Source organism: Danio aesculapii, chromosome 18, assembly GCF_903798145.1.
Source record: "Danio aesculapii chromosome 18, fDanAes4.1, whole genome shotgun sequence".
NCBI classification, from domain to species: domain Eukaryota; kingdom Metazoa; phylum Chordata; class Actinopteri; order Cypriniformes; family Danionidae; genus Danio; species Danio aesculapii.
Window position 1 is genome coordinate 47,432,171 of NC_079452.1, and position 26,306 is coordinate 47,458,476.

Genomic DNA, 26,306 nt, shown 5'->3' on the forward strand with positions numbered 1-26,306 from the left:
AGTATATTTTGTCAGATAAATGCAGTATCAGTGAATTCAAGAGAAACCAGAAACTTTACATCTAAATACAACTTTCGAATAGTTGTGTAATATATTTACTCATTTATATTTAACAAATCTTACTTTATTTTGTTTTTTAGATTGCAGGATCTGTTGCAGGGATTTTTCTGATAACAGAGTAAGTTTTTCTCCTTACAGTACCTTGTTTGCCCTTGTCTTGGTAAGCATTCTTCATTAACAGAGTGAAATTTAGTTTTAATCATACAATACTTATTTGGTTCCAGTGAACTTTGGAGAGAGGAACATCAACGATCTGAGCCAAACATGACAAAGCACTCCAACGCGTCTTCACCTGGACAAACCTACGTCATCACTGTGACTCCCACGAGCAGCTATTACATTCTCTACATCTATGTGGCCACATCAGAGAGCCTCCTCGCGATGGGATTTTTCCGAGGTCTTCCGTTTGTGCACACAACCATCACCATATCCAAAAAACTGCATCAGAAGATGCTGCATGCTGTTCTCAGTGCTCCCATGTCTGTGCTCAACACTATGAAGACAGGTTAGTCAGTATTTAGGGCTGAATTAAGTCAAAACGGTAAAACTTGCTTCCACAGGTGCGGATTCTGACTTAATACTTTGCTGTTTATATTGTTTTTGCAGGCCGAATCATGAATAGGTTCACCAAAGATATGGCCACAATAGATGACATGCTTCCTCTTCTCATGTTTGACTTTGTCCAGGTTTGTGAATCCTTTAGTAAACTTTAAGAATGAAAATGTAGTGTTTAAAAGTGGGTTTTTAGTTCTCTCAGTCTTGCAATCTACCACTTTGCACTGGAAAAAATAAAAATAAAAAGTAAAAAAAGTTGCTGGTGGCTGGGTCAGTTGGCATTTCTGTGTGGAGTTTGCATGTTCTCCCCGTGTTCGCGTGGGTTTCCTCCGGGTGCTCCGGTTTCCCCCACAGTCCAAAGACATGCGCTACAGGTGAATTGGGTCAGCTAAATTGTCCGTAGTGTACGTGTATGAACACGAGTGTATGGGTGTTTCCCAGTGATGGGTTGCAGCCGGAAGGAAACATGTTCTGGATAAGTTGGCAGTTCATTCCGCTATGGTGACACCTGATTAATAAAGAGACTAAGCCGAAAAGAAAATGTATGTATGAATGAACAGATTTTTGTTTCTCAGAGGTGTGTTCTGTTTAGTTACACTTTCGAATTGCATTGCGACCTTGAGTTCAGCTCAGACAACTTTCAATGTTAAAAATTTTACTTTGTTAATGTTTAAGTGACAATTTTTGACAGTTTTAGTAGTTTAAAAAAATATCAATATATTGTATAAGAAATACTATATATATATATATATAAATTTATAAAATAACAGAAAAAGTTCTGACAGATAATTACCTGGTTTTTGTAGCATGATTTGCCAAGCCATACATTTTGTCAATTCAAACTGCTGAAACTATCAATCAACAGAACATTCAGCATCTGATAATAAGACATAATAATAATTTTAAATACATTTAAAATACAAAACACTCTACAACTATCAGAAATTGTTATATGCGATAATAAAAATAATATATAATTAATCAATGTGTCTAAATTCTAATTTCTTATTCTTATCTTATAAATTAAGGTTTATTTTCTTTAACAGTATATTTATTGGGTTTTTACAAGTTAAACACAAAGTACAACAAAGTACAGAATAATCTAAATAGCTCTTTTATCCCCACACATACTGCCCTATACATGCCCCAAACCTCCGACCCATAGTGCCATAAATAAACCATGAATAAAGTAAAACAAGAAGACATAAAAGTCAGGTTCTATCTCAGCATTCTGTCCTGTTATACCCAAGAAATAAAGCTGCCACAGTGTTTGACAAACAAAGGCATATAAGATGACACTTCTTTAATCCACATGGAAGTTGAAGGTGGTTTAGAATCCTTCCATCTCAAAGTTATACATTTTATGGCTGCTAGTAGGGCTAGTCTGACAAATCTGAAATTAATGCTTTATTGATCAAGGAGTGAAGTATCTCCTAAGAGGGTAAGTCTAGGCTCTCTGGCCACATTAGTACCTACAACTATGGCATTAACCTCTTAAGACCTCTTTCCTTATATATTAAATGTAATTTGAGGGGTTATAATTAAGAATTTTCACACATGAATTGTTTTTCATATTGCTTTATATAATAAATTTGATAAATTTAATAAAAAAAAAAAAAAAAAAAATATATATATATATATATATATATATATATATATATATATATATATATATATATATATATATATATATATATATATATATATATATATATATACACACACATACACACACAAATGTTTGCCATGGCTGCATTTAAATGAGTCAAAATATAATTGTTATATTATTACACTTTAAATACTCTCTGATTTATATACAGTTCAATAAAGCAGCCTTCTTATGAAGCAAAAAGCTTTTGTAACATTATAAATATCTTTATTGGCACTTTTTTTTATTTAAAGCATCTTTGCTGAATAAAAGCATCAATTTCCTGTGACAAACAGAACATTGAATATTTAAACATCTCTTTTCTTCCAACAGCTGACAGTAGTGGTGGTTGGATGTATTCTTGTGGTGTCCATTGTGCGGCCGTACATATTCCTCGCTGCTACTCCCCTGGCCATTATTTTCATTGTGATGAGGAAGTACTTTCTCCGCACGGGTCAACAGCTTAAACAGCTGGAGACAGAAGGTAAGGCCAGATAATGTGAGCATTCTTCACATGCAGTTGTTAGATGCGTCTTTGCCATTGGCAGTGGGATCCCTGACGCACTGGCGTGTGGCTTTCTGCCAGCGTTGAGAAGGGACAGTTACACACAGGGCCCTAATGGAAGGTCAGTGCTAGGTCCAAAAAACAGAGGAGGAGCAGAGGAAGGATGAGTTAACCAGAAACAGAAAGGATATCTCTGAGGAAATGGCATAGGCTGGAGGTCAAAATGGAGTCTCTCAACCAATCATCCGTGGTCTGTTGTGCCCTATTTAGAATTCAGAATTTTAGATTGTAACGATTAGTGTAAAATTTTAAAAATTAAATGAAATAAATTTTTATTTAATACAAACATTATGAGGTCTTACATGGGAAACATATTTGTTGCCTCATTTACAAATATACACATGTATCTGTTGCCTCATTGGAAACATATGCAGCAAATTCAAAACAATATGCACATTAAAGGGGACCTATTACGCAAAAATCAATGTATAAGGAGTTTAAACAGTTGTGTGGGAACAATCTGTGGATATAATCAGCTTCTAGTAGTAGAAATGTATCAACTCTATTTTATTATAATCACACTTTATAAAAACAGAAACTGCAGAAGTGCAGTTTGATTGACATTCTCCCTTTTGTACGTGTCATCAGAGGGTGAAAGCCACGCCCATTAGTGACGATCTCTCCCTCATCAGCATAGGATGTTAGTCTTGTTTTTGAATCTGCCACTATGCAGACAGGAAGGCATTTGTAGCTCCGCCCTCTTTTGAAAAAGAGCACAATCTCATTTGAATTTAAAGCGAGAGTCACCAAAATGGCACAATTAGGATCAAAGCCTAAAAGGGGCAGTTTCAAAGAGTTTTAATGTTGCTTGCTCCTTACAGAAAAGCCTGTCCCATTTTCAAAATAAGAGTCTTTAATAAGTAAGTATAATACAAGCTTAGATAAAGCTTAAAAATAAGGGGGGAAAATTTGTTGTAATCTTAGTAGGAAACATTGTGGCCAGTCAAACACAGCCTGGGGCGTGCATAAAAATGATCTTGTGTTGAGTTTTTGTCCTGTTTTTTACCAGGATTTTACACTTATGGGATTAACATGAGAACGAGGAAACAATGGTGGTTGAGGCTCACTTTATGTCATTTCTATGTATTGAACACTTATTATTCAGTGATGATTAGGTACGGTATATCCAAAATTTAATTCTACAGCATCTTGGAAAAACCGTATACAGATGATAAACTTTCATTCTGTTGTAGTTCAAATTTGCAATTAGTGAAATTTCTGCCATGAAACTCTATTCGCTCACTCTTATAGGTCACCTAATCTGCTCCTGTATCATTAATTACATAGTGCAGGAGAGTGGTTGCTATCACCTCAACAGCCTGTGAGCCTGCTCCTCATCAGTTTAAATGCCCTGCATCATCTTACGCTGTTAAGCTTTCTGAGACCCACCTCCACCCCAGTTCCACCTGTGTTTAGATCTGCTGCTGAGGTTACATATATATTATGTTTGCAGCGGCAGCGTGTTATATTCTCATACGGCATCTTTGTGTATATATGCTTGCAGAAGCAGGTCTCTGTACTTGCTCTGCCATAATTATCAAAGCAGCAGCAGCGTAGCAGATCTATACCGCCAAGACCAAATACATTAATATTGCCATATACATATTCATTACTATACTAAATCCTGAGAGTGTTTATGACTGAAATCTATACTGAAATCACATTTATTCCAGACTATAGTACCTGGTAAACTTGATATTGCACATCCTGTGATGTGACTATCGAGGATGCATATATCACATTGTTGATGCTGAAACAATATATTGTACAGCCGTAACAGTCGACGCTCTTCCCTCTGTCAGTCTGTCCAGGGCCACCAAAAAAGCAACTAGGGCTTTCCGTACTTTGTAATACTGCGTTCCCTGTACAGGGATTTCCTCTTCTGTTATCCTGATATCATTCACTCATCGTCCGCAACTGATGAGCAACAAGCCTCATGGCGGGGATCCCAGAAAACTGCGCAATGCCATTGGTTTTCATGCAAGAGGAGCTCAAGGCATTGTCTTGCTTATAGAAAGAGAAAGGAATGCTGCGAGGAAATACATGATGAATGAGAGAAATGTGATGATTTAGTTATATTGTGGGCAGCCGAACTTGTGGATTAGTTCATTTTGTTTAGGGGGTCACCAGAAGGCCAGAGGACAGAGGGCAGGACTTTTATTTCTTCCTTCCTTTTCCTGAGCCCTTCTGCTATCGAAAATGTGTGGCACAGATGATGGCGAAATACAATAAGTGCTCGAGATTGACAGTTAAAGGAGTAGTTGACCTAAAAAACTAGGGGTAGAGGAGTACACATATTTGGAGACAAATATTCCTTATGGAAACAAATACACTGTATGTATAACTTCTAGTTTATAATGAACTGATATTATTGATAAGAAATAATTTCAGATCCTGTCAATTTGACTTGAAAATACAGCAATACGTGCTGTTTTGCTCTTCACTGGTTTAAGTGAAGTGAACAAGATCTTTACTACTAGTTATAGCACACAATACACTTAAAATAACATCTCACCATAACATTAGATTTACCTCAGGCAAGTCTTATTAGTTAAGCTTATTAGTTCAGCAGAGAAGCAAACTATATTTGCACTACAATCACTTTCATATTTCCATTATATTTTACTTAGCATGTTCATGAAAATCTTTAATGAGACAAGCTGTGAAAGAATTATTTCTGTGTAAATTATTAGATATTCAAAAACAAACCCTGATTTTATAACTCGATTTAAGGTAAAAATAACATTTTGTATGTGTGTAGATTATCAGATCAAAACATCTCTGTAGTTGTAGTTTTTAATATTATAGTAATGTGAAAGTAATAGTTCTCTATACAGTTTACTTTGAATGAACTGATACTGTTCTTATATCTCAAGATCTAAATCTTTTAGCTATGCTTTTTCTGTGGACGAGTGAATACAGTTTCACTACACGTTATATGGCACATCTCCTGTCTAAGAATCGCCAGATGCTTTTTTTTGTTTCCTTTGATAAGAAATAATTTCGGATCTTGTCAATTTCATCAGAAAATTCTGGTTTAAGTGAAGTGAACAAGATCATTCCTACATCTTTACTACTAGTTATAGAACATAATAAACTTAAAATAACATCTCATGTAATCAGTATGTCCCATAGGATTTAATGCCCACAGTTTATTAGTTCAGCAGAGAAACAAACTATTTTTGCACTATAATCGCTTTCATAATTTCATTATATTTTACTTATCCTGTTCGGGAAAATCAATAATGAAAAACAACATGAAATAATTAATACTGTGTAAATTATTAGATCTTCAAAAACAAACTGGAATAAAACCATGATTTTATAATTCATTATAAAAACAACAATTAACTTGTGTATAGATTATCTTATCAAAAACATTCTGTTGTTGTAGTTATTAATATTATTCTTATTAATATGCAAGTAATATAGTTCTCTATACAGTTTACTACATCAGCTGAGATTTTTTTTATTCAAAGCAACAATTTGTTTAGCCAAACCACTGTTTAATAGATAAAAATAGTTTTATGATGAATAATAATCCTAAAGTGTTCATTTCTTTTTTTCGGTGGTTGGTGTCAAACTATAGAATGACAAAAAAGTAATAAAAGTGTCGAGTCAACCAAAATCAATTCTTTTAAACACTGTTTTTATTAATTTTGGCAGAGGTGGGTAGTACTTTGTTACATTTACTTGAGTAAAATTATAGGGTAATGTGTACTTTTACTCAAGTTAATTATTTGAGAAAAATCACTACTCTTACTTCGCTACATTTGGCGCGTTTCTCTGTTACTGTGAAATGAAAATAAACATAGTTATAATTAAAAGTAACTTGTAACTGTTTACTTAAGTAACTTTTTCATCAGATACTCTTACTCAAGTAACTTTTAAGATTGTTACTTTTACTTTTAAATGTTTAAATGTTTAAATGTTTAAAAGTAAATATTTCCGCAAGTGCTAGTACTTTTACTTGAGTATAGATTTTAGATACTCTACCAACCTCTGGATTTTGGGAACATTTTTAACATGTACTAATGAATACAAAACCAAACATTCATTCATTCATTTATTCATTCATTCATTCATTCATTCATTCATTCATTCATTCATTCATTCATTCTCCTTCAGTTTAGTCCCTTTATTCATCAGGGGTTGCCACAGCGAAATTAACCACCAACTTATCCAGCATATGTTTTATGGAGCGGATGCCCTACCAGCTGCAACCCAGTACTGGGAAACATCCATACACATGTATTCACACACATACAATACGGACAATTTAGTTCATCCAATTCACTTATAGCGTATGTATTTGGACTGTGGGGGAAAACAGAGCACCCAGAGGAAACCCACTCGAACACGGGGAGAACATGCAAACCCAACCCAACGAGCACTCGAACCAGCGACCTTCTTGCTGTGAGGCGACAGTGCTAACTACTGAGCCTTCTTGATGCCCAAAACCAAACATGCAAAATTGAAAAAAATTAAAAATAAATAAAATACATTTATAACTACACATACAGTAAATAAATAAATGAATGAATGCATCCCATACACATACAATATAAAGCTATCATAACAATGGAATCCAAAATCTAGTTTTATTGTGAGACAAGATTTGTTTTCTGTTACACAAACCTGTATAACATCTGCTTAAATCTTTGTTTTCAGCCCGGAGCCCCATTTTCTCGCACCTCATCATGTCTTTGAAGGGTTTGTGGACCATCAGGGCCTTCGAGCGACAGGCCTACTTTGAGGCCCTCTTCCACAAGACCATCAACACCCACACAGCCACCTGGTTCCTCTACCTGTCCACCCTCCGATGGTTCCTCTTCCGCGCCGACATCCTCTTCGTCTTCTTTTTCACGCTGGCCGCCTGGATAGCGGTAGGAACCAACCGTAAGAGCGCTCCTCCATTTAGATATGAGAAAGTGAAGCTAACGAGCGGATGCCACTGTTTATTTGACGCTCCACTAAACGCTTGATTTAGACCGTTTCACACACAATTGGTTCAATTAAGGCGTAATTGCGAGCATTGCTTGGAAAATGCCTTTGAAGTGTAGAAGTGAGGTCATTGTGAGCAACCTTTGGCTTGATGTTTATACTTGCTAGTTGGTGCATGTGAATGTGTGTGTGTTTTTTTTCTTGCAGAGGATAAACCAGGCGAGATTGGTATCATCATATGCCTGGCAATGCTCATTCTCGGCACCTTCCAGTGGTGTGTTGCCACCAGCATTGCAGTGGATGGAATGGTACGTGCTTGCTTTAGTTTTGCTTTTCAGCTGTTCTGGACTGCAGAAATCATTCTGTTCTGTAATGCTTTTTGAAAATATTGCCAGAGCAAGGCTTTTGAAGTCAGTACAAAACAGGCTTATCGAGGTGCAGAACATTTTGTTTTCCCTTATAATCAGTGGAATAAGTTACATTCATACACATGTTTGGGTCATTCTGCAGTATACGTAGGTCCAATGCCAGATTTGGAGCATATTGAAAAAAGTAGGCAAATATTACTTGTAATTAGGGCTGTGCGATTTGGGGAAAATATCTAATTGCAATTTTTATAACAGATATTGCGATTTCAATTTGATTTGCAATTTAATTTTATAGTCAAGCCTCAGCTCAATAATCTGTATCTTAGCTTCTTACTGCTAAATTGCAGTGAGTGTTAGTTAAAAAAAGGAACTGAAAAGATATTAACTTAAACATTTATTCAAATTTGTTCTTAACTATTCAGAAATGAAACACTCATTTTTCTCTAGAGAGCAAACAATAAACAAATAAAATGGCCATACCTTTCTGTAAACAAGTTGAACTTAAATGAAGGAGTTATATTGTAGCTTATTATAAAACAAAATAATAATAATTATGAAAATACAGAACACTCCACACACTAACATGGCTGAAACAAGTCTTTTAGACTTTTTAGCAAGACACTCCTCATACTGTATAGTCTTTTTAAAGTGCTGGTTGTTGTATTTCCTCGTGCTGTGGCAACAATTCTTACAAATGAACTGCTTTTGTTCCGTGTCCGTGACTTTGAAACCAAAATATTCCCATATTACTGACATGCTGTTTTTCTTCTATATGAATTCGTCTATTAATACTTCTGAAGCGGCAGATGCCATGATCCCACTCGTCCGCACTTTCCTGTTCGTTTTTTTGTTTGTTTTTTATTGTGGGTTTTCTGCATAGTTCGGTTGCGCAATTCTGAGTGGGCAGAAGGAAAGTGTGATCACTCTACTGGCTAGTAAGACTATCACACACAGACGACAGTCACGTATTTGCTCTGGGCAACTACAAATTACAAAATACATATATATTTCATATATATGTAGCCTCTTGCGATTACCAAATCACAACGTTTCAAAGCGATTCGATTTCGATGAATCGCACAGCCCTGCTTATAATATATAATATATAATATAATTATTGAATGTGGACACTTTTAGAAATTCAATTCAATTCAATTCACCTTTATTTCTATAGCGCTTTTACAATGTAGATTGTGTCAAAGCAGCTTCACATAAAAGGTCACAGTAAATAGGAACAGTGTAGTTCAGTTTGTCGTGTTTAAGTTCAGTTCAGTTTAGCTCAGTTCAGTGTGGTTTAAAAATCACTACTGAGAGTCCAAACACTGAAGACCAAGACCAACGATGCGCAGCTCTATAGATCCCAAACCATGCAAGCCAGTGGCGACAATGGAGAGGGAAAAAAACTTCACTAATTGGCGAAAGTGAAGAAAAAAAACCTTGAGAGAATCAGACTCAGTTGGGCACGATCATTTTAATTTCTCTGCTGGCCAAACGTCTTGTGCAGAGCTGCAGTCTCAGCGGCGGAGGCTGGAAGCTGGCCTCAGCAAAGACTCGTCTGTCCCTGGAGCGTCACAGGAATCAGTCTCATGTTCCACTCCTCCATGACCATCACAGTAGCTGCTCAGGATACGGCCTGGTCCAGGATATGGAAACCTTGGGATCATCTCGTCGTTGGTCTTGGATCGAATCAGTGACTCTGCATAGTCTGAGGGCCTCGGGAAGAGTATCCCCAGGTGGAAATGGAGAATAAAGAAAATAATTAGCGTAGCTGCTGTTCATAGTTTAGATAAACAAGATGCAGAAACCTGTGTGAATATGCGCCGCACTGAGTGGTGCACTGAGTGTATGCTTTACTAAAAAGATAGGTCTTTAATCTAGTTTTGAATTGGGAGAGTGTGTCTGAGCCTCGGACGTTATCAGGAAGGCTAATCCAGAGTTTAGGAGCTATAAATGAGAAGACTCAACCTCCTTTACTTGACTTTGCTATTCTAGGTACTAACAGAAGCCCTGAGAAATTGTGCAGGTTATTCTCATATTGTGTTTTCAGAATATTTTTAGAATGTTTTTTCTATAATATAAGATATGGGTTTATTTAAATCTATTAAGATTTTCTTTACATTTACCTTGTAAATATGTTTGTTTGTTTGTTTTTTTTGCTTTGAAAAAAGCAATTTACAATTGTTATTAAATTTAAATTGTATTTAAAAAGCATTTGAGTATTCAAATCTCACATGTTTGTTGTATTTTTGTGGAATTGTTTTGGAATGACACCTAAAAGTTTGCTTAATTGCCAAAAAAGATCTTTGGTAGTGAATTTACATGTTGACTTTGTTATGGGAACAATCTACTCACCTTTTTAGCTCTGAAAGAGTGGGACATAATTCCTAATTAAAATAGGTGGTCCAAGGCAAGTTTTCATGATTTAAAACAAGATAGAAAATGTTTTGAACTTCAAATATATATTTTTTAAACAAAAATGGGAATATTACAATGTCATCCATTTTAGTTTATCAATCAAAATATTAATTTCAGTATAATTTCCAAAAGTTGATATTTAGGGGTCAGGGTTAATAAGGGTGCAATTAAAAGGCTTAAAAGTTAGGTTAACTAGGCAAATTAGGTTAATTAGAGAAATCATTGGACAACAATGGTTTATTCCAGCTAAACTAAAAGAAATAACACTTTTTTTTTTCCCAGAAGAAAAAAAAAACAGGAAATACTGCGGAAAAAAGTCCTTACTCTCATGAACATCCCTTGTGAAATATTTGGAAAATAATAATTAAAAAAAAAAATGGTGTGAAAAATTTTGTCTTAATTTAACTTTACTGATATTACTGAAATATATTTGAAATATTATTGTGGATTTCTGTAGTACAGGATCTTAAGAAACATGTGAGATTTGAATACTCAAATGCTTTTTAAATGTCATTTTTGGATATGGGACAGCAGTTTGCACCAGTTCAGTAAAATGGCCCGTATAGAGTGGTGGTGCTTTATTTTTGCCACATTGTGTAACTGTGTGCACATACGCAGATACACGCAAACACAGAGGCTAAGCATCATTTAAAGGCTAAACAAACCACATGCAGATTAGACCTCAGTGGACCTGAATTACATCATAGCTCCTCTAATCCTTCTTCCTCCAGATGCGTTCGGTTGACCGGGTGTTTAAGTTCATTGACCTTCCGTCTGAGACTCCCAAACTGGACAAAGGCAAAGACTCAGATCTGATTATCGAGAACGTCGATGCGCAGGTCGACTCGAGCTGGCCACACCGCGGTCAGATCAACGTGAGGAATTTAACAGTCAAATACACAGAAGCGGGTCATGCTGTCCTGAAAAACCTGTCCTTCAGTGCGGAGGGGGGACAGAGGGTATGTATAAAGCAATTCACAGAATGAAAATAAAAACAAACAAAACTGTTCTTCAAACTGTGAAAAGGTTCATATTTCTGCCTTAGGTTGTTATGAGCTAATGCTGGAGTTCACTTATTTAAAAGTGGCATCAAAGAATGAAAAGTCAATTATAGAAATGAAGGCCTGGACAAAAAAAACATAGTGTAGGTCCTTGAAAGTGCTTGAATTAAGTTTAAAAAAAATTGAAGAGTTTAGATGCAAAATCCTCTAAATGCCAGTTGTTATTTTCTTCTAAAAATTTTCTCCAAGTCTCCAAGGTGTGTAGGCACATGATGTCATATTGACATTATACCCTAACGTACCCCAACATTGAGGGGACATTGGATTTTGTTTGAAAATGAAAATCGAGTTGACATCAGAACCCAACGTCAGGCCGACATCAATGTCCAACCTAAAATCAACGTCTAATCATTTTACACCTTGACGTTGTGTGGACATTACCACTATGACATCTATCAGATGTTGGATTTTGGTCACTTTCCAACAAAACCTAAAATCAACCAAATATCAACGTAATTTGACGCCATTATTGGACGTTAAAATATTGTTGTCCTTAGACATGGCTAGACATTGGATTTTGGTCACAACCTAAATCTAACCTAATATTAATGTCTTATGACGTTGTATGCCTGCTGGGTAGGCTCAATAAATCTACTTTTATTGTGACAAATAAGTTCTTTTCATTAATTTTAAAGTAAAATAACTAAACATAAACATAAGAAGCTGTAAAAAAATGCTCATTTTAGAAGAACGTTTCAGACATTTAGAGGTTTTTGCATGTGAAGTCAAAAACAGAATGAAAAAATTGTAAATTGTATTTTTACAAATATTAAATTTAAACCCTCTAGTCTAAACCATGGGTTTTAAACTCAATTCCTGGATGGCCGCAGCTTTGCACAGTTTTGTTCCAACCCTAATCAAACACATGATATCCAACTAATCAAAGGGTTCAAGCCTTTTTTAATCACCTCAATTATTTGGATCAGCTGTGTTCCCTCCAGGAATCGAGTTTGAAACCTGCTCTGCAAGAAATATGACGAATAGCGCACATTTCAGAAACCACATTTGAATATTACTATTATTGAACTCAACAGATTTTATTAAAGTTCTTTGAACATGATAATTTTTGTTTCATTTAAAAAGATTTTTTAAATGACACATTCAAAACATCATCATTACTCACTTACTTTCATGTAAATATTAAGTGTAAGTGATATGCATGTAAAGTGTAAGGTATAAACTACAAAGGTGCTTGATTTAAAATTAAGTCAATGAAAGTTTTTGAATCTGCTGTTTATGAAAGAATGGGAACATGATAATAGTATTACAGTGCTCAGCATATATAAGTACAACTCTCACTAATCTATCTTTTAAATTCATATTTTACTAGGAAGCTAGATTATATTTGATAATATAGATTAGCAATATTATATGTGTGCATATACATTAGATTAGTCAGTACTGAAGCCAAATCTGGAGCTTATCTAACAAAATAACTTACGATAACGGTCCAAAAACTAGCACACCCAAATTTATATGTTTTAGAAAAATATTAAATACAAATTTAAAAAAGAGGAAAATTCAAGAGAAGCAAAAAAATTGAAAAATTTAGTTGAAATTTTGTAGGTTGTAATTTTTTTTCCCAATACTTTACTTGAATTTAATTGTATTATCTTTACATTTTTAAATATGTTTGGTGACTAAAATATTATTTGAATAAATATATCTGTTTAATAAATCTGTTTTGTTTAATCGCACCAATGTATATTTGCCATTTTCACTGAGAAATGGATAAAAATATTTATTTTCAAAAAAGGGTGTACTCAATTATAATGAGCACTGTATGTTTGTTTTGCGTGTTTGAAGATTTCATATTCAATTGAGCTCGTATTTATCAATTCTATTCATCTATGTTTTTAAACTATGTGGATTTGACACTGAATTCAAGTAACATCATGTATGTAAACATTTATACAGTAGTTTGATTTAACACAAGCAGCTGTACAGTATTAAACATAAAAAACATGACAGCATTGTTTTCAATTAGAATTGTACTCAGAGGGATAACGTGACAATGGACTAAAAAAACATTGTAAGAGTCCATTTTTGGTGGGTATAACAGGAAAAAAGCTACTATTTTGATTCATACAATGTACTTTTGGCTGCATATTGCAAATGTTGCATATCTGTGCAACATTTGACTGGTTATGTGGTCTAGGATCATATATTTTTTATTGTGGACATCTGACCTCAACAAACTGAACAGAAGAAATGAAGCTGAGTAGATTTCAATGTCAGAGAAGGCAGAGTCAGAGAGCCACGCCTCAGTACACTCAAACATTTATTTCTGCTGCTTGTTCAAACTACATATTTAAAATGAACTAAATCAACAATGAACTATTGAGGGTTTTTTTGGTACAACTTACTTGTTTTATGTTCAATACACTTAAATTTGTAAAAACTATAAAATATATGTTGTAAAACAGTGTATTATGTCATCCCAATAGACCAATGGTAGTGTGAAGGTGTTTTCCTGCTGAAGTGAAACCTCAAGAATGTAGTTTCAAACTCTTTAAATTAGAATTGAATCAGAATTAGAATAATTCAGTTTGAACAAAACAGTTAGGTTTTAATGCCTGAAACAAGAAAGTAATTGACCCTTAAATAGTTCCGCCTAGTTAAAAGATGCTACCACAGTTGACTACACTAAACAAGATTAAAAACGAGACCGTTGCCCCCGAGGAGGGACTTATGCTTTATACGCACCTAGAAAATAGATGAGTCTTTAAATTAGACCTAAAATTTTGCTGTGACGAAGCCATTTTTAATTCTAAAAGGCGAGGGCTGGCTTTAATGAATGCTCATTTGCCCCTAATTTTAAGGTGGGCCTTTGGGACTTTTAATAGAAACTGATCAGTGGAACGCAAGTGTTTGGAAGGAGTGTAGGCCACAATCAGTTGAGATAAATTGTGGAGGCCTAGGCCATGTAAGGCTTTATATACAAAGAGAAGGATTTAAAATTATTGGTCAGATTTTTTTGTCTCACCGGTAGCCAATGGAGAGACCTCAAAATGGGAATGACGTGCATATTTTGGACCTTTTGTTAACAATCTAGCTGTTGTGTTTTGCACTAACTGCAGGCGAGAGATCTGAAATTTAGGCAGCCCAAAATAGAGAGCGTCTAGGTGGGAGGTTATAAGTGCATGTATGGCAATTTCTAGAGAATGTGAAGTGACAATGGTGAGTGTCAATTTCCAACCAGATTTGAAATTTTTATATATATTAATATACAATTTTAAGTTTTGATCTAATGTTACAGGAACTCCTCCAACCTTCCAGTTCGACAAATTCTTAGGCCCAAATATAATAACCTCTGTTTTCTCCTCATTTAAAAATAAAACATTCTTTTACCTCCTCCTGGCACAGTGACAGGGAATTCATATCAGAGGACTCATTTTACTTTTTGATTGACAGATAAATTTGTGTACCGTCTGCATAAATATGAAAGTTCTGGCCATATTTCCTGAAAATAAAATCTAAAACTTAATGAAACCCCTTTTCACACTAGTTTTCAAGTACATTCAAGGGACCTTTATTCTGAAATCTTTGATGTGGGAAGTTCAAGCATCCATTACACTAGAATCTGTAGATGCGCTTGCATATTTAATATAATCTCCACAGCATGCAAATTTGTTTGCAATTGTTCATTGATGTCCTGTTTTTCCTTTTTCAGGTGGGCATCTTGGGCCGAACAGGTTCAGGGAAGAGTTCTCTGTTCAATGCTCTCCTGAAGCTGGTTTACACTGATGGTGAGATCTCCATTGATGGAGTCAACTGGAACAAAATGCCTCTTCAGAAGTGGAGGAAAGCCTTTGGTGTAGTGCCTCAGGTAACGGTGCTTTCACTCTATCTCTTTCTTCATAACTTCTCATGGTATATTTTTGTAAATGTCTCCTTCTGCTCCACCACAGAAAGTGTTCATCTTCACGGGACCGTTACGCATGAACCTGGACCCTTACGGGTGTCACAGTGATGAAGAGCTGTGGCGGGTCGCTGAGGAGGTGGGTGTCTGTCCTAAACAAATGATTAATCAAGTGTTTTCATGACCTTTTTTCAGGAGCAACTCAAGGAAACTGGCAAGGCTTTGTCTTTACTCCTGTTGGAAATGATTCATTTGCCAGTTAAAGAGTGCAATTTAGACAAGCCTCAACCACCCCGTCTCTCATTGTTTGTTCAGGTGACCAGATTTCTCAGAATGAAACAGGATGGACAGTTGGGATGTAAATATACACTGTAAAAAGTGATTAGTCGACTTTACTTAACAAAAGAGAGTGAACTTGTTGCCTTATAATTGTTAAGTAACCAAACCACACTCACCGTCCACTTTATTACACCTGATGAGTACCAAGTTGGACCCCTTTTTGCCTTCAGAACTGCTTTAATCCTTCGTGGCATAGATTCAACAAGGTACTGGAAATATTCCTCTGAGATTTTGGTCCATATTGACATGATAGCATCACACAGTTGCTGGTCATCCATGATGCGAATCTCCCGTTCCACCACATCCCAAAGATGCTCTATTGGATTGAGCTCTGGTGACTTTGGAGGCCATTTGAGTACAGTGAACTCCTTATCATGTTTAAGAAACCACTCTGAGATGATTTATGCTTTATGACATGTTGCATAGCCATCAGAAGACGGGTACACTGTGACCATAAAGGGATGGACATGGTCAGCAACAATACTCAGGCAGGCTGTGGCATTGACACGATGCTTGGTTGGTACTAATGGTTGTAATATTGGTTGGATATTGTATCTGTTTCAGACCATTCTCTCTAAACCCTAGAGGTGGTTGTGTGTGAAAATCCCAGAAAATCAGCAGTTTCTGAAATACTCACACCAGCCCATGTGGAACCAACAGCAATGCCACATTTAAAGTCACTTAAATCACCTTTCTTCCCCATTCTGATGCTCAGTTTGAACTGCAGCAGATCATCTTGACCACGTCTACATGCATAAATCCATTGAGTTGCTGCCATGTAATAAGCTGATTCAAACTTTGGGTTAACGAGCAGTTGGACAGTTGTACCTAATAAAGTGGCCGGTTACTGTATGTGCACAATTATAAAAAGTTAAGACAAAGGTTTACTGACTTTTTCCAAGTAAAATCAACTTGTTGTTTTTAGGGCATCAGGTTTAATGACTTTTTAAAAATTAAACGTAAAAGTAAATGTTTTTTACAGTGAATATTATTGTAATGTAGTGCAGCATAGGCTCCTCTCATATTTTTTAGTTTCTAATGAGTTTTGAATACAAAAAGACCTGTGATAAATGTAAGTGACGTATAGTGTACAGGATGTTTTATCGACGTTGTTCCACAGTTGAAACACTGATTCAGTGGTTATTGGAAAGCTGTTACATTTCAGGAAGTCGTATAGTTTTCTCTTAACCTTCCCTCTGATTTTCTTTCATGTTTTTATCTTATCATAATAACTACGGTAAATTGTGACTTAATCGTCTCCGAAAACTGACTCAGGAACCAGGTTTGAGTAACTCAACGTAGAAAACAGATCACCAACATGTGTCTAGTTTATTATGAATTATATATTGCACAATGTATCGGCCATTTTAAAAACATTTTTCTCACGAATGGTCGACTGTTTTTGCAAGCTGTCTGGGATCATTTTTTAGAATATTAGTTGCAGTCTTAAGCACCTATCAATTTTGAGGTGTGTGAGGTTTCCTATTTATTGTTTGCAAAAGCAAAACATGAGGTCATCTGCTTTATCCATTGAGAAAGGCCCGGACTTATTCAGGAACCAGCAATTATGTGCTTAGCCTGCAAATGTTGTCATGTCGGGACCAGACATCAAAGTCCATCTTGTTCTTTCTATTGTATTCATTATGTAGGTATTTCTTAATGACAATGGTGTTTTAATTTTATGTCATTTAAAAATGTTTTTGCGATCACCATGTGCCATTTAATAAAGTCAGAACAATAGAGACATTAAATAACATTTTACAAAAGTGATTTATTCACATAGCAAGCATATTAAAACAAAGTGTCTAATTTAATGTTTCAAAACAACATAGCGAATTGGAAAATCCTGCCTTTATCAATAATTGGACGTGTAAATTCTATAAAAATAGTCACTCTCCCTAGGTTCCTATACATCTGTCAAAACCTCCACATTTTTCTCACTTCTGCATTCTTTAAGGAGTTGGACTCGATAATCTTACCATATGTTTGGAATTACAAAGCACATCGAATATCTAAAGTTCATTTACAGAAGCCCAAGTATATGGCCGGTCTGGCTTTACCAATATTTAGACATTATTATTGGGCTGCCAACATTAGGGCTCTAATGTACTGGGAGCAGGGGGTTTCCAGTGGCCTGACCCTCGAGGTTCCCTTATGGGTTCGGATCGAGACCGGTCTAGCTGCCGGAATCGAGCTGCCAGCCCTGCTATTTGGCAAACCAGTCAAGCCCATAGTCACAAATAAATTAAGTATAGTACTGAAGAACTAGATTAGAATTTTAGATTAGAACACACCAATATGCAAAACTTGTCATTTTTCATGTATTCCTGATAAACATGTGTTTTTTGAGGTCTTCTTGAACCCTCCCCAGTCCACTCATCTTATTTCAAATTTTGTTGGGTTGTTTGAAACCTTTGCCTCAACTTCTAATGACAAATTTAAACTGGCTTGGGAGGATGAACTTGGAACTGAGATATCAGAGGAACTATGGGATAAGTGCCTGACTACAGTACGGCCCTGTTTGGTAAACCATACCAGTTAATACAGTTCAAGGTCATTCATCGCCTACACTATACCAAAACTAAATTACACAAAATTTTCCCCTCCATTTCACCTATGTGTGACAAAATTACAGAGAACACCACAGCTCATGCGTTTTGGTTTTGCCCCTCTTTGTTCAATTTTTGGACAAATATTTTTGATTTATACTCCAAGGCCTATAATATTTCCCTCCAACCGGACGCAGAGCTTGCTAATTTTGATGTTTCAGAAGACTCCCTCACCCTTCCAAAACATCTCCAACAAGCCCTTACTCTAGGCATGACTGTGGCCAAGCGGCCAGTACTAAATTCCAGGTCCAATTTTAATAAAAAATTCTTTGCTAACTGGGAACCCTTTCTTGAATACTTAGACCTGAAATGTGCTCCTTCCAAATCCAGCACCCCTCATGAACACTGACTGGCACACTCCCTTAAAGGACTTTTTGATGTCTACATACTGTGTAACATTTCATTTTGTATTTCCAACATTTGAACCCACATGTATGGCCATTCATATTATATTTACCTGCAAAGTGTGTATATTCTGAGACTGTATTGTTTTTTTTTTTTCTGTTGTACTTAAAAATCCTTAAAATAAAAATATTTAAAAAAAGATAGATAGATAGATAGATAGATAATGGATAGATAGATATCTATAGATAGATAGATAGATAGATAGATAATGGATAGATAGATATCTATAGATACAGTAGATGTCTGAAAATTGGACGGAAATGTAAATGTTTTCAGTATGTAAATGTTTGAAAAAGTGGAGAGTAAATAAAAAAAAATTACTAATTCATACAATTTTATCCTTACGAAAAAGTCTGATTGTTAAAAGCAGCTGTGCCCCCAAACCCCACCCCTAATCCCAGCCCTTATTGGGGGATGAGCAAATCATACTAAAATATACAAATGAGGTCACTCAAATTTAAAAGTATTACTGTACCCACTAAATCAAACAGTTGCGAATTACCATGAGATTGCGTCGACCAATCAGTGTCATCCATAAGTCACAGTAAAAATAAATGAGAGTCTGCTGCTATACTTTAAAACTCCTTTTCCGTTACTTACAAATAATCAAACTATTCTGGTCTTGCGTTGATTGACAGGAAGTCTTAAATGAGCAGTTTGTTTGTGTTTGTATGTGAAGGTGGGTCTAAAGACGGTGATTGAGCAGTTTCCAGACAAACTGGACTTCCAGCTGGAGTATGGAGGTTATGTGCTGAGTAACGGCCACAAACAGCTCATATGCCTGGCACGCTCTATCCTCAGCAGAGCCCGGATCCTCCTCCTGGATGAGCCCAGCGCTCACCTCGACCCCATGTATGCTTGACTTCTGTAACACCACTGCATGTAAAGTTTAAAGTATTTATGTAATAGTAGTTGTGCTTTGTTCCTCTTTCAGAACAATTAAGGTGCTGAAGAAGACACTGAGACAGTCTTTCTCCACATGCACTATATTACTGTCAGAACACAAAGTGGAGCCGCTGCTCGAGTGCCAGTCTTTCTTGGTGAGCACTGATTTATTTCATACAAAGTTGCGACTGTTTTCAATATTGATAATAACGTGAATTATTCCTGAGCAGCAAATCATTTTTAAGGCTATTTTTTTAAAACAGTTATTTAAAATAGAAATGTTATTTTATATTTGAATAGTTCTCAATTAGGGTTGGGTGATGTTGACCAATTTGGCATTGTACGATGTATAATGTGAAACATCAAGATGGGCGATGGCATCGTCGTCATAGGTGGCGGTGAATAATTATTTATTAATAATAATTCATTCATAACAGATGAATTATTTGTAGCCTACCGTTTCAACTACCTGACCTGCATGGTCTTTGTTTTACCCATAACCAAATCATAAATAAATAAAGATAATTTACACACAAATTACCAATCACTTTTTTCCTCGGGACTCTGGCATGAATAGGCAGAGTGATCTGTGTTGTTATAATGGTGTCGACAAACTTGGTTGTTAAAAAAATGTGCACAACCAACAGCAACCAACCAACAGTACCTGAGGTATTTGCTAAAATTACTAAGTACAAGTGTGAAAGTGAAAGATTGAAAGATACAAAGATTGTACTGACGCTGTGACACGTTACCTGATATAGATTCAAAAGACCGAAGAGTCATTAGATAGAGACAAGATTAATCAAAAATCTCGTTTAACAGCTATAGTGAGACGCGATACAGCTCTTTGGGGTTTTGTGCTCAAAGCACAATGCCTGGAGCTCAGACGTGCGCATATGTTGCTGCAGCATATTTCAGAGTGTGTATGTGTTTGTGTGGTCACGTGATGTGCGTTTTCAGCGGTATAGTGTGGACGGAGATCTTTTCAGAAATGCTAGATGAAACACAAGTGTGAACGTTGATCGTTTTCATTCTAAAATGCCATTTTAAAACTAAGACGTATTAGTGTAAATGGGGCCTAAGTGTGTATTTTTTGCGAGTGGGCTGCTGCTGCGACAGGGGCGCGGCAGAGGTTTGCGATGCCGGCTCAACATCGTGATGTCTATCGGCCATCAACGATGGACAATGGCATCGTCTATCGACCCAACCCTACTCACAATATTACTTTGCTGCTTTTATTAAATTGGCTAGATTTTAAATATGATAAAATAGATTATTTTAAATTGTATTAATAGTTCAAAATATTAAAGTAATTTTATTTTATTTTTATTTATGGTCCAACAAACATTTACACAACAATTGAAAATAAAAGATACAATATAAAAATAATACATTCGGAAGTAAAATAATAATAAATACAAGAAGCAAATAAGAATAAAAAAAATAAATAAAATGAAAAATACAAGAAACAGTAAAAAAAATAATTAATTAAATAAATTAAAACAAAATACTGACCTTCAGCTTTAATCTAGTCTAATCCTCTTCAATTGAACTATTTCCTGTAGAATTGATTATATTTTTTAATCCTATAAAAGCATTTGTAAAATAAAAAGCTATTTTAACTTTGTTAATTTAACACTAATAATGCTTTTATTGTATTTATACTCAAATTTTAAAATTAAAATATACAAATTATATTGTAAGAATATTTCACAATAATAATGCTTTTAATGTAAAGTGTCCAATTGATTCCATGTTTTAAAAGAAATATCTTTAAATTGTATTAAATTAAGAATATTAATAGTTTTATTGATTTATTAATCTTAAATATACTCCGTTATTGCCTCCCCCCCCATTTCAATCTGTACTAAGTACATATTACTGCATTTACTTGAATTTTAAATTAAATTATTTTTATATTATAAATTATTATAAAAAATTATTATAAAAAAATTATTATATTATAAATTATTTTTATATTATATTAAAATAAAAATCTTAATTGTATTTTTTTTAATTTAGATAAGAATTAGAGTTAAAAACATGTTTTAACAGTTTGTCCTTTTCTCTTTCAGATGATGGACAAGGGTCAGGTGAAGACCTACGACTCCATCCAGAAGCTCCTGAATGAGACCAGTCACCTGAAGCAGGCCATCAGTCCAGCCGAGCGGCTCAAACTGTTCCCTCGCCGAAACTCCAGCATGAGGACGCCACAATCCAAACTGAGCTCCGTCACGCAGACCCTGCAGGAAGAGGCCGAGGACAACATCCAGGACACGCGCCTCTGAGCATCTCAAAAGACTCAGTGGCCCCAATGGTACATTAATTTGGATGAACTATCGTCAAATCTCTTGACATTTATTATGGAGGTACTCCTTTATTCTCTCACAATGGGACACAGTGAGGCCAGGAATAATTGAACACTGTAAAAAAAAAAAAACAATTGCGTTTGTCTGTCCTTTCTTAGATCAAATCAGATCTATTCTTCCTCAGATGTACGTTTAATTTATTAAGTTATCGTGAGATGGCACCAAAGTGGAATCATATGAATCATGTAAATGGCAAGACAGTTAGTCTTTTGTTTTGTTTCTGTAAGGGAATTAGGAAATGTGCGAACAACAGTGATATTTTAATGTGTAAATATATACAGTATATATATATAGATAGATACAGATAAGTCTTCTCTGTGAAACAAATATATTTTTCAAGACTGTGATTCACTTATTCTTATTGTTTGGCCAACACGTATGATCTCAAGTGACCTCTTGTGTTATTGTAGGAAGCTTGAGGGAAGAGAACACACATGCACAGGTTGGTTTTTGTGATTTATGAGGACTCCCTTTAGGCGTAATGTATTTTATACTGTAACATGACTTACCTTATGACCATGTTTAGTATTATTTTAATCTTTTAAATTACAAGGACACAAGGAATGTTCTCATAAACCACCTCAACACTGTAATGCCTCATAATTAGTCATATTCATGTCATTATACAAATGTCCTCATAAACCATGTAAATAATACACATACAAAAAGCAGATGAATGATTCCAGATAAATTAGTTTGAGGTAAATAAACAATGTTAGCATCAGCTACAGTATGTAGAGAAAAAAATTCCAGAAGCTGAGATGATTTATTAGCATTAGCTGTGTGGAAAAAGACATTCCAAGAGCTGATGGTGAGTTCTATGATGATGCTAACATTAGCATTTACACATCCCTACTGAAAAAAACAGCTTAAATCAGCCTAGGCTGGTTGGCTGGTTTTAGCTGGTCGACCAGCCTGGTTTTAGAGGGGTTTTGGCCATTTCCAGGATGGTTTCCAGCCATTTCCAGCCTGGTCTTAGCTAATCAGGCTGGCTGATGACCAGCTAAAACCAGCTTGACCAGCCTAGCCAGGGAGGGAGCCCAGCCTAAACCAGCTATGTCCAGCTTAAACCAGGCTGGTCAGGCTGGTTTATAGCAGGATTTAGCTGGTCATTTTCAAGCCTGACCAGCTAAGACCAGGCTGGAAATGGCCAAAACCCCTCTAAAACCAAGCTGGTCAACCAGCTAAAACCAGCCAACCAGCCTAGGCTGGTTTAAGCTGGATTTTTCAGAAGGGATGTTAGCTAACCCAAGAGGTGATGCAAAGTAGAACTAGAATTAGCAGCAAATACAATGTTAAGTTAGTTGTTTGAATAGACAAATCTCAGGCGTGATCTTACATAAACACAATGTCCGTACTGGCTTCCCGAGGGAGAGCGGGAGGTTGCCGCTTGGTCTTAACTTATATGTAGTTGCATCATAAAATAAATACAATGTACTTACTGTGTTTATAATGTATTGCAAAACACTTCTGGTGCTCTTGAGGTGGGACTCGGGTAAGGTTAGGGTCAGGTTTGGTGCTATGGGTAGGTTTAAGGGTGGGTTAAGGAGTAAAGGATGGACAACAGTGTAATTAAAGATGCAATTACAAAAATTAATTGCACACAAAACTACATGCAGGTAAAACCATGTATTTACACAATAAGTACATATTATTTAAGGCCACCTAATATAACATGGGACCATATATTCATTTAGAAAGACCAGGAAAAAGGCTTGAGGTCAGTATTTTTTATTTTTCCTAATGTTACAGATGATTTACACTCGCTGCTCAGTTTATTCGGTACGTCTGTTTCTGTAAATATCAGCCACACGATGGATTTGGGCAAGTAATTGTGGTCAAGATGTTCAAACTGAGGAGCATTAGAGTGTTTTTCCCCAGAAAATTACAATTGGTAACAATTAAAGATGGTTTTATTTGTGATTGGAAAAGCAGGGGTATCATACCAAACCGTTCTGAAGTTAAAACTATTGTGTTGTCTAGAAAGTTATCCAATCATTTTTGGGGTGAAAATGTAATTTTTGTTGGCTTGGGCTGTATAAATTTATGCTCTAAATGACAAAATGTCTATTTTAAATTAGGAAGAAACAGTCTGCAGAACCAAAAAATACTTAAACACAAACCGTAAACCCAATAGTTGTACAAAAACAGATAAATAAAATGATACTGAATGAGATTCCAGTCAGCATATGTCAAAGTTTAAGATGATTTACTGATGTCACTTGAATTTGTGAGACCTAAAAAAATGACTTTTTCATTCAATATACCTTATATCAGTTTCATAAGGCCGGACCGCCTGTCAATCAAACGGCCAACGAACGGTCAAACTGGTCAAACGTTTTACCTCTGACCCCAGAGTCGCACTTCCGACCCTAAAGCATTGTTTAACATCCCACATATTATTTTCATGAAGAAAGTAGAGAAATCCTGATTTGGATTTGTCTGGAATGCAGAAAAACACATCGTGTATTAATTGCCGGAATGCATTGTGGAAAATGCAAATTATTTGCTGTTTAAGGGAGTATGAACGCTAATTAACAACCATTTCAACCATAAAAACAACCCCATGTTGTTCTTAAACCTGTGTTTCTTCTATGTAGGCAGTAATTAGCGGCAGTTTAAAAAATGCCACCGTCTAGAAGAAGTAACTCTTGTATACGTACTATAAAAGATTATTGATTTTCAAGTTTTAATTGGATGTGTGGGAGGAGCCTGGAGTGGCTTGGGCGGGGCGCCGGTGTCCCCCAGATCTCCATGTGTGAATACGGATGATCTGGCTGGTGACAGGCGCTCTGCGCTCCCATACGATCCCCCGAAGCTCGTACGCCACAATGGGAGATGGACGTGTTTCCCTGGCGTACGGGTGGAGGCTTTTATTCAATCTCTGCCTACAACTTCACCAGCTTTCATTTACGTTCACTACTCAGTTATTCATATCCTCTACAATCTCATGTGTTGGACGATCAGCAATATTTATACAACTCTGGACATTTCCTCGAGCGAGAATGACGTCGACTGAAACTTTCTGTCATACACCACGCCCACCAAAAGGGTACCCTTGTTAGTGGAAACCAAGCCTGATAAAGGTGACCCGTACCAAACCGTACCGTACGAGTCAGTGAAAACGAGCCAAAAGACAGCAAGATCCAGAAAGACCATCAGGCTGATGAACTCCTCAAGCTTCATCAAAACATTGCCTGTTTGATATAAAGTTAATACAACCGTATTATGTACAGTAAGTTAGAAAATTCATTCTTGTCCTTCATTCGTCATGTTGACATTAACTGTGCAAGTTTGTACATTTGGAAGCCTGTGAGCCACTGCATATTTTGGGTTACGGAAGATGAATTTTGCTTGTAAATGTGTTTCACTGAAACAGCAGTCATCCAGCAAACAAGCTCAGATTTCCTTCAAATAAATCTCAACGAGTTTCCTCTGATAAGTAAATAAATAAATAACAAAACATTTCCCACAGTAACATATACAGTGTTCACCGTAAATGAGTACACCCCATTTTGAAAATTTGTATTTTTTATCCATTTCTCAGTGAATAAAGACAATCATTCTTTGTGCATTTAAACAAGAGTTTTATTAAACAGGTATATCTATTAAAATAAGAGTTTGGTCACCGAACATCTTTAGGAATAGAAAGATAATACGTTTAAATTCAAAGAAGTTATGCAAAATAAAATTACAAACTACAAAATTTCAACTCAATTTTATATAGTTTTTTGTTTCTCTAATTTTTGGACTGTTGTTGTGATCGCCCACCAGCAGTCTTGCCTTTGCTGGAGACTATTTCCATATACTGCCAAACTACAATTCCCATCATGTATCTCACACACACCAGTTTCAAATTACCACTGATTGTGCACACACAGCTGAAGCTCGTTGAACTAATTACTGGGACTATATATAAAACTTACACACACTCATCCAGTGCAGAGTCTTGTTATTCTGTGAACAATTCTAAGCATTATCTTCCTATGTTTTGACTAGTTTTACCTTACTGTGTTTTTGACTTGCGTTTTGTTCGTTTATGCTGTTTTGCTCCCTGTCCAGACCATTCGCCTGTTTCTATCTATGTTCTTTAGATTACCATCATGCTTTGTACCAGTTTGAGTGTTGCCTGCCTGCTTAGTTCTAATCTAATGTATATGCACAAAAAAAATATATATATATGTATATATCCAGTAGAAAATATTTATATAAAAAAAGAGC

The 26,306-nt window shown here is 35.8% G+C and overlaps 1 protein-coding gene across 1 annotated transcript in view; it reads left to right on the plus strand.

Annotated features, from left to right (window-relative positions):
* The window catches only part of cftr (CF transmembrane conductance regulator), a 50,441-nt gene extending 24,996 nt beyond the window's left edge, over window positions 1-25,445 (plus strand). The window contains exons 16-27 of the mRNA XM_056478441.1: window positions 141-178; window positions 285-565; window positions 667-746; window positions 2,597-2,747; window positions 7,500-7,727; window positions 7,980-8,080; window positions 11,287-11,514; window positions 15,290-15,445; window positions 15,528-15,617; window positions 19,511-19,683; window positions 19,766-19,871; window positions 21,792-25,445. Of these exons, the coding sequence (XP_056334416.1) occupies window positions 141-178; window positions 285-565; window positions 667-746; window positions 2,597-2,747; window positions 7,500-7,727; window positions 7,980-8,080; window positions 11,287-11,514; window positions 15,290-15,445; window positions 15,528-15,617; window positions 19,511-19,683; window positions 19,766-19,871; window positions 21,792-22,004 (1,845 nt within the window). The 3' untranslated portion in view covers window positions 22,005-25,445. The remainder of the gene's footprint in view (window positions 1-140; window positions 179-284; window positions 566-666; window positions 747-2,596; window positions 2,748-7,499; window positions 7,728-7,979; window positions 8,081-11,286; window positions 11,515-15,289; window positions 15,446-15,527; window positions 15,618-19,510; window positions 19,684-19,765; window positions 19,872-21,791) is intronic.
* The last annotated feature ends 861 nt before the right edge of the window (window positions 25,446-26,306 follow it).